This window comes from Montipora capricornis, chromosome 7 (genome assembly GCF_036669925.1).
Source record: "Montipora capricornis isolate CH-2021 chromosome 7, ASM3666992v2, whole genome shotgun sequence".
NCBI lineage: Eukaryota > Metazoa > Cnidaria > Anthozoa > Scleractinia > Acroporidae > Montipora > Montipora capricornis.
Window position 1 is genome coordinate 18,562,015 of NC_090889.1, and position 10,000 is coordinate 18,572,014.

At 39.2% G+C, this 10,000-nt stretch overlaps 1 protein-coding gene across 1 annotated transcript in view; it reads right to left on the reverse strand.

Moving 5' to 3' along the window:
* Positions 1-10,000, reverse strand: part of LOC138056357 (uncharacterized) — a 168,545-nt gene that overhangs the window by 34,632 nt on the left and 123,913 nt on the right. Inside the window, 8 exon segments of the mRNA XM_068902140.1 lie at positions 606-827; positions 2,111-2,206; positions 2,637-2,722; positions 3,946-4,017; positions 4,884-4,937; positions 6,437-6,537; positions 7,336-7,438; positions 9,770-9,857. Of these exon segments, the coding sequence (XP_068758241.1) occupies positions 606-827; positions 2,111-2,206; positions 2,637-2,722; positions 3,946-4,017; positions 4,884-4,937; positions 6,437-6,537; positions 7,336-7,438; positions 9,770-9,857 (822 nt within the window).

Sequence of the window (10,000 nt, forward strand, 5' to 3'; positions counted from 1 at the left end):
CAGCTTACAACTTATTCCATCTGGCTGTGCTGCTGTGCTCCATGCTCTGCATGGGTCGTCTTCAGTGGCTGAACGACTAGCCGGCTGCACAGCTCCTTCGGTCCGACCCCGTTGAGCTGCACCCTTAGCAATTCAGTCTCTGACCGCGAGAAAGGGCGAGTAGCAAGCCAGATATTATTAGTATTATCATTATCATTATTATTATAATTATTACTATTATTGTTATCATTATTATTGTTGTTGTTGTCATTATGATTATTATGATTATTATAATTATGATGATGATGATGATGATGATGACGATGATGATGATTATTATTATTCAAATACAATAAAAATATAAATACGATTAGCTAAATGGTGTACATGAGTGGGTTGGTCCGTCAATCTAGTGGGCTAGCCTGCACAGCAAGCATCCCATATGCAGTGCGTTGTGTGGCAAATGGTATTCAGAAGCTTTGTGATATCCAGCATCCACTGTCCATGAATTAATCTCAAGCGTAACTATTTACAAATGGATCCATCTCCAATGATTAGTGCATGACGCACCCTGCAAGCAAAAAGTTCACGGTCCTTTGAAAACAGTCTTCACATAGTAACCTTACCAGGGGAGGGGTGGAGGGCATTGCTGGCTCTGGTGGCGGAGTTCTCGGTGGCGAAGAAACAGGCGAGTCACCAAATTCGGGAAGTTCCCACAATTTTGTCCTGGATTGGTGCTCGGACAACGCAACTGAACTAGCCATGGACAATCTCCTTGGTGTGGAGGACGGGGAGAAATAAACTTCGGTTGGCGCGAAAGAAAGGCTGTCTGACATTGAGCTAATTGACTAGAATGAAAAGTACAGAAATGAAAATTCCAATAAAAAGACAAAAAAGAGGGAGGTTTAACGACCACATCGGTAAGTAATAATTTTTCATATCATAATACATATTTTGCGAATACTCCAAGCTTTTCGAATTCTGCAATGTACATGTCATGGCTCAGTTTTATATTTGGTTAAAAAATTTTCGAGCTAGTTCAATTTCGGTTTTTCCTTTGTTTTCAGATCATGATAATCAGAATTTAAGACAAAGAACAATCAAATTTGAACTGGTTTGAAAAATCTTAAACCCGAAAAAAAAATATATATATAGAACCACAACATATACATGAGCGAAGCTACCTATGGCAGGATTGGTACAAAAGGCTTTAAACGACGGATCAAATATTGCTGCTCACGATGATGACCTAGATTCTTGGCAACAGCGGCGAATGGGCACGTGACAATTAACGACCTCCTTAACACCGGTAGGATGCCCTACCCATTGAGCTACTAGAACTCCCGAGGGTCCAGCACCCTGACCAGGACTCTGATTTTTCAATTCGCCTTCCACCCGTTGCCAAGCAACTGGTTTATCATCCTTCCCAAGGTCAAATTACACATTCAAACAACCGTAACGTCATCGTAACTTGGAACTTGCTCGTTTCACGCCTTTTTTTGTGATAAAATACATGCCGGACGTGAACGCTGCGCAAGTGCAGCAGGAGTCTATTTTCCACATGAAGCCACCTGCGGCAAACCAGTTATATTATCAAAGCGCTACAATGGCCTTTAAATGTATGACGGGCCACGCCCCTGAATATCTGTCTTCAAAATTTTTAAAGCGAGCCGAGGTGAGCGGTCGTAGCACCAGAAACTCGCAATTGTTGAACATTCCACTTTTTAAAACCGCTAGCGGCCAAAGAACCTTTTATTATAGAATAGTTAATTTATGGAACTCTTTAGATTATTCTCTTAAACTGTGTGATTCAGTCACTGTTTTTAAACATCGCCTGAGGACCAAATTACTAAAAGAACTGTAATTTAATACTTATATATTTTAACAATTTTAAAAAATTTTATCTTTTAATTGTAAATAGGAATACATTTGTGTTAATAATGTCTTTGAAAAGCCCCCTTGGGGAAAGTCAATAAGTCTGTATGTATGTAAGTGTTTCACCTCGTTGCCATTAAATTTGTCGTTGTCATTGCCAAAACTCCTTATTTGAACCTCCAATCGTGACACACGATGGACTCTACGATAAAGGCACCCAATCAGCTTTGGCCAATTTAGAAGAGAAAACACAGACCTCTTTTTCTTCCTCTTGGTTTTGTTGCTCAAGGTCTGGTGGTGGTCTTCCTTCCATGAACCAAGATGTCTTTAACTGCAGGTTTGGAAAAGGAACCTGTAACAAATGGCGATTGCTTCACTGAGACAGCGTCTTCAAAATTTTGATCCACAAAATTAAGTTTCTGGCACAATAAAACATTTTTTCCTTAACTTAAGATTTCTTTTTGTGTGTGTGTGTGCGCAGTACAAGTGAAAAATTGAACACGTTTTACCAATTGGTATTTGGAAACAAACATAACACTCAATAGCGAAATATCATTATTCTTTTATTGTAGAAACCTCCCATAAAATTTGTTAGACAAAAAGTTAAGACAAAGCTGGGTAATAGACCACTTCGGAAAATACCATAATACTCTTTGTTTGTCACCCCAGATTTTGCATAAGCACTGTTTCCAGTTTCTCCTGGGACTTACAATTGTCTCAAGAGAAAACAATTAAATTAAAGTAAGTCCATGTCTACCACTTAAAGCTAGCAACTAATTTACCAAGTAATTATCCATGTTCGTGGGGTCTGGTTGCAGGATCTTCTTGCTTTCAAATCTCACTGACGGGTCCTCGTAGATATCAGATTCTGTTCAAGAAAACAGCAATAACAAATAAATTGGAAGTGATAAGCAACCAATAACACAAGGGACCGTGTTGTAATGTCTTAACTAAACTCTGCAAAACTGTTGCTCAACATTTGTTGCACTGCCAGGTTGGTCAGCGTAACATACCATCAGTCAAAACTACCTTTCTATATGGTGTAAAATAAAAAGACACGAAAGAAAAGATACAGGAGTCAGAGAGAAAGACCCAAAAAACCTGAAAAGATACAGGAGAGAGGGAGAATGAAAAAACCCGAAAAAGGTACAGGAGCCCGTTTCGCGAAGGTCCCGTAAACTTTTCGGGCCCAAAAGCAATTTTCAAAACTACAATCCGCTTATCCTGAAAAGCTGATCTGTTAACATGTTTTCGTTATCAGGCGTTTTGTCACCCAAAACACGTCCGAAAAGTTCCGGGACTTTCGAGAAACGAGGCCCGGCGAGAGAGAGATACCCGAAAACAAGAAGATGCAGGAAAGAGGAACCCGTGCCATTTGTTTCTCGAACAATATCGCTGAGAGCACGAGCATTTTTTTACTTTTATTACAGGCATTCACAACAATCACTGAAAAGCTACGCATTTTGAAATCGGTACTTAAGACCAAAGTACTTCAGATCCACACAACAGACCCAAAAAAATGTCACTTTCTGAACTGAACATCTATGCTCCCCAGGTCCACAGTACTGCACTTTCGCTTTCGTCAGTCCCACAAGGACCGGGAACATTGCATTATGTATGGCGAGATGAAAGACACTGGAAACGAGGATCACCATACAAAACGGCCAATCATATCACACGTGGTAGTTTGGAAAGACCAGGTATTTCAAGAGCAAGCTTTCTCACAATGCAAAAACTAATTTAGCTTCACATTTACTGGAATTGATGAGGAGCGACTTTGGAGTGCAAAGCAAAGTTAATCGAGGGAGTGGTTATGAAACCTTAAACCCTTCAAAAGCGAGAACAATGTTGTGGCAATCGATGTTGAATTGACCGTGACCCTGCACAATCTTTTGTTTTCGCTTCGCACGAGTTGCGCAAAATTTTAATCCAAACATTTGATTGGTTATCTCCTCGAAAGGTGTGTTTTGTGCAGGGTTAAGACCAAAAATACGCGAAAAAAACCATCTCGATGCATTAACTATGTACAAAGGCAAAGAAAAGTGAATGATCAGATCTTTACAAATATAAAAAAAACAGAAACGAACAAACCTGTTTCAAATGCATCGTCATCCAGATTGTCATCTCCAAAAGCAGACAGTAAGCCATCCTTCATGGGGTAAACTATGAGAAAAAAAGCCAAAGTCATTTCATTTGGCATATACTGTAGTTGTTTTGTCAGCTCTTAAGCTGCCTGGCGGAGTTAACTACAACATCACTAACAGGAAAAAGCGGGTTCGTGAGTGTTTGCCGATGCAGTGACAGAGAAAGGTGGAAGACCATGGCCAGCCAACACAGTGAACAATGCGAGACAGATGCCAACTGACCTACCTCCTTACTCTAACGCATCTTACAATGGAGCAGGATAAAAAGCAATGTGGTCCTCTTGCACAATTTCTTTTAAGTTGTTCAACAGTTTTAAGCGGTTATTGCAATTTTTTGGGTATTTTGGGTGTCATGAAATCGCATCATTTTGCGTGACATAGCCTCTTTAAATTCACTGAAGACAACTACAGGCAGTAGCCTGCATGAGACTAATTTGAACCTGGAGCATGCGCATACAAATCAAGCGTCCCAAACGATGGACAAAGGAGTTCTCGTGGAATCGCATAAATATGCAGAATAAATTAACTAATCATCGGAATTGATTGTCGCCTATAATAAATATAATTAATAGTACTCTGCATCCATCTCATTTAACAAATTATGCTTTTCCGCAAGGCATGCTTTTTGACCTTACAAAACAGTTTTTAATTGTTAATTGAAGGTTAACATTATAATTTGCAGAATAAATTAACTAATAATTGGAAATTATGCACAAATATTGATTGTCGGTCATGATTACAGCAATTAGTACTCTGCATACATTACATTCAACATAATTATGCTTTTCCGCAAAGCATAATTTCTTGACCTTTCAAAGGAGGTTTTAATTTAAATTGAAAGGTTAAAAGAGAAACCAATTGAAAGTAATTTAGTTTTTCCCCTACCTTTTGCGTTTGGAATTATAAAGATGTGCTGTTTGAATCCAATGAGAATGTCCCCTAAAAAGGAGTTTGAGTCAGTGCATCATATATACTATGAAACAGAACGGTAGTTTCCTTGAAGATGAAAAACTGTTCGTCCACCAGCAATTGTGCATTGCACCATTGTTACCTGTGTCTATAGAGAATGATTGCAAAGCATCTATACACTCTGAGCTATGTAGCCACCAACAAGATAATAAGCTGCGAGATACGAGGTGATTGAACGACTGTAAAATAGGCGTTTTTCACAATCTCGCATGCATGGGGTTCAAGTCCCATTCAAGCCTTGGTTTACCTTTTTTAAGGGTTCCTCTGCAACTGCTTAAATTTTGTACAACTTCAATGATCATTCGCTCGCTCTAAGAGTCATAAAATACTGATCTTCACATATCTCACAATCAAAGATGAGATCATCGGTAAATAGTTGCGACCACGCAAATGTTTACTCCCAACTGATATTGTAATTGGTTGGCATTGCCGTCCATACTGACTGACTACATGCAATTATCAAATTTCCCTTTAAGTCTAAGCATTTACTACCATTTTTCAACAATATGGTAAGTGTAAGGGTTTTAACGTTATGCCTTGGTGTGTTTAAATGCAGCTGTTGATCTTTTCTTTAGGACCGCAGTTTTGGGGACACAATGTGAAGTTACAGGAAAGGAAAGGAACTGTATTTAAAGTGTCTAGTCATTCTAGCGCTAGAGCACTAATTGGGGAGACCGTAAACCGAAATTAACAATTAACGCGAATCAATTCAAGTGTTGGTTTTGGAGGAGAGGGGAAACCGGAGTACCCCGGAGAAAACCTCTCGGTGCAGAGTAGAGAACCAACAAATTCAACCCACATATGACGCCGGATCTGGGAATCGAACTCGGGCCACATTGGTGGGAGGCGAGTGCTCTCACTACTGCGTCATCACTGTCAAACCCTTTGACAGTATTCCCAAACGTGAGTGATGTCGACTTTGGAGAGAAGATCTAGGGGCCACTCGTCGTGCGCCTAATACACCCTTCTCCAAAATGGTGGCAACCGATGTGACTGAGTTAAAAATTGAAATGAATGAAAAACCGATACCAGAAATAGAAAGAGCACCTTTACTTTAGTAACCCTGCAAAGTTTCAGCGAATTAGGTGTCAATATCAGCTGAGAAAATGTAAGTTGAAATTTGACAAATTTACAGACGCTTGTATGACTGGCGGTATACGCCATACCCACCAATCATACAAACACCTGTACATTTTTAGTTTTTACATTTTCACAGCTGATATTACACCTGATATGCCGAAACTACAGTAAAGGTGTTCTTTCTATTTCCGGTATTAGTTTTTCATTTCAACTTATTTGAATTCCCGGCCGCCATTTTGTAGAAGGGTCTATTAAGTGCACTACCGGATATTAGCACTGATTAAGAGCCAGACACTTGTTGATGTAAACTACGGCAGCTGAAAATTCCCAGATGAGAGAAAATATTCAGAAACATCAACTGGAACAACTCTGTGAAAACAAAATCTTACCTTGATCGTTGAGAAAGGAAGCAACCGTTAATGTTTCGTTCATTATAATTTCACGAAGAAGGGTCTTGTCTTTGTCCCAAATTTTAATCACACCATCGCAGCTATAACATAAGAAAAAAAAACGTGCTCATTTTATCGATGAAGCTTTTTGATTTCTAAATAGCAAGTAGTACCCAAAGAAAGTTTCGAAATGGGTGGTTTGCGGCGCCATGTTGGACAACAAAGACAGTAGATGTTTCCCTAGCTCCTAGTGTTGGACATGTAGAGTCAATGTGGTGAAGTCGTTAGCATCTGTTCTAATAGTCTAAAGGTCATAAATGTTTCATTTTTAAGTATTCTAGAGGCCCTAGACATAAACACATCTTGTTAGCAATACGAGAATCGAAGGAACAGGGGCACCCAACGATAATCTTCAGTGAAATATGTGTTCGGGAGACTCATACCGTCCTACGAATTTCGGTAATACATTTCCAAACAGCTATATATTTCTTACTAAAACATCACCTAAAGGATTAGCAACCAGGGAATAGTAGTCCCTTACGTTTTCGGAAAGGATATTTTTTGCAATTTTTGACACTCGAAAAGGTCACCTAGAAGTTTCGGATGAGTAAGCGGTTCGCTAGGAAATTCTTAGAGGTAACGTTCAGCTTGCAATTTGAAGATCTCATTCCCTAATGTTTTCGGACACTTTAACTTTCAGGTAAGATATCCGAACAGATCGAAGTCTTGTAGGTGATGAAAATATCTCGTCAGACAGCCTTTATACATTACAAGGAACCTAAAAATGTCTCGCAAAGGCTTTTCGTTTGATTTGCTAGTTGGGTGCCCTTGAAGGAATTCTAGTAAACAACGAAGTCACGGTAATCGATTGCTTCCCAACAAATAATGCTTCTTACTACCTAGCACTGCAGAAGATCTCTAAAATGTCATTAGAATCCACACTGTTAACACCGTCTTGGTGATCTCTGGGCTGGAGGTGTTTTGAACCCACCATCCTTTCATCTGAAAAAAGGGAATAATTAAACTCAACTTGCATCACAGTTTCAACGAAGAGACTTAAGCAGCCGCAAAGAAGACTGGAACAACCGCCGTCTTCAATGGGATTCGAAATCGTAACCGCGAAATTGTACTGCAATACTCTTCAACTCAGCTATGAAGCCATCTTTGTTGCAAGCAAGCCTGATAAAACTTTCCTACAGATAGCACGATAGCTCAAGGATAAAGCCAAGTTTAACTCCTTTATTTGCTACTATGATCAAAAAATCACTTCCTTTCTTTCTTTCTTCAGATTTTTAAAGTGTGTTCGGTTAACACCTGGCTGGCAAAATTATGAGCTTTGATTTTTATCCAAAGGCTGTTTACTTTGAGTGCAAGTTTTGGATTTCACGGTTCGCCATCACTCACGTTCAAAACTGACCACTTCGACCTCAGAGGGTTAGATTTCACGAAAAGTGACGTCATTTACTAACTAGCTCAAAATTTTAGCGAGGAAATGCAGTTTATTGTATGTACAAAACATTACTTTGAGAGATTGAAAGCCCGAAACTCTCGCGCTACATATTAATTCATCCGCGTATACACGCATTGCATTCTTAAACTAGTGAGTCTTTGACCGTGCGTTCTTTTCTCCTCGATCCAGTTCTTTCCAGATTTTAAAGTTAGTATTGGCAGACCATTAAATGAAAAAAATATTGTTTAAATAAACAGGTGTCTTTTTTTAAATCAAGGCTAAAAACTTGGGTCACTTGGTGTTTAGTGAACATAGTTTTGAAATCCAAAGAAAAAGAAGAATTGATTTTTTGGTCATAGTAGCACTTTAACTAACACTGCTATGATCTTTTCGCTCAAGAAATAATAAAAAAAATCGGCTTTTATGTATGTATATCTTGTCTCTTCTGTTAATATTTCAGTTTGGGCAAAAGAAGACTGCTTTCCTTCACGGCGTTGCCTTGCGACTAAAAATCTTTTTCACGCCATGATATGACTTAAGTCAAGCGTACCTACTTTATAATAAAACATTTGTAATTTTGAGCACAATAGTAAGAGCAGTTTTCAATTGAGTGTCCAAAGTAATTAGATAATTACTTTCAATTGCTTTATGATTACTGCATTCAGTGATTGGTTCAAAGTTCTCGCGCCATTTTGTCAACCAATCAGAAGTGAAACCAAAACCAATCGTGGTTCGCGCTTGCACATTTTCCCGCACTTTGTGTCGGCTACGTGTAAATAATTCGAGTTTTGATTGGTTTACTGGATTATCTCCGTCCTTTTTGATTGGCCAAAGTAATTACGTTGGTTTTGGTTTTACGAAACTCACTTGAAAATCGCTCTACCAGTCAAACGATGACTTTATCAAGTCTAATTACCCTACCCAAATGGTATAACGAACAGATTCCTTCTTCTCTTCTCTTCTCTTCTCACCCCTCCCTTTTATTTTTATTCCACCATCGTCAACAATATGTAACGGTTTCATTTTTCACTGCCAACAATAGCGACCTTGAGATCGGAGGACGAGGACGACTACAAGTTTTCCGTTTTGAGCACGCGCACTTCAACAAATGTCGGCCTCCAATCTTACGCGCATGCTCAGTACCGAAAACTAGTACTCGTAGTTGTCCTCGTCCTCTGATCTAAGGGTCCCTACTGTCTTTATGTACTACCAAATTCTCCTAACAGATATGGACAAAAATGTATGGCAGTGAGCAAGGAGAATTAAGATTTGGATCTTGGGAGTGAAAAGGTTAAGTGCAACGACTTTCCGTTTATAAGGATTTGTAGTATGAGTTTTTCGTTCTGGGCACGCACACTTCGAAGAATGTCGGCCTCCAAACCTTATGCGCATGCTCCGTACCGAAAACTCGTATTCGTAGTCGTCCTCGTCCTCCGATCTTAAGGTCCGTAATCACTGTAGCGAGACGGATTGATGGATTACATCCGCCGTTGTGATTGGCCGATTTCTATGCAGAAAAATCCATTTGAAGTGAAATATTAATCTAGTGTACTAATTTTCACCACTGCCTCTAATCACTGCAAGTGTGATAAACCTAATCGGCTAACTCAATGTTCTACCCAATTCAAATCCTTCGGGAATTAAACGTTTTGTTTCAGGTATCTCCATATCATTTAAATATGAATGTTACATTGTCATACAAATACAACACACAAAGAATCTTTATCTCGGGAGAATTGAATTGGGTACAACATTGAGTTACCCGATTAGGTCTAATGGAGCCAGCATAAAATGAAATCGTTTTTTCAAAGTTGAACCTCAATCACTGCATAATCATACGCTCTTAATCTGTCATTTTGTCTAATACACCCATGGTAAAATACCTTCATTCGCGACTCTTTCATTTTTCTCTGAAACCAGAGAATGGAGATGAAGATATCCACTTTTGTGTCCACACAGCAAGAGATTGTTCTGAAGGAAAAGTTAAACGGTATAAACCTAGTTGTCATATATTTTTTCCTATACTAAAAAGAACAGGCGCGCACCGGAGGTCATGAGTTCAACTCCGGCCGGACCAACACTCAGGGTCTTGAAATAACTGAGGAGAAAGTGCT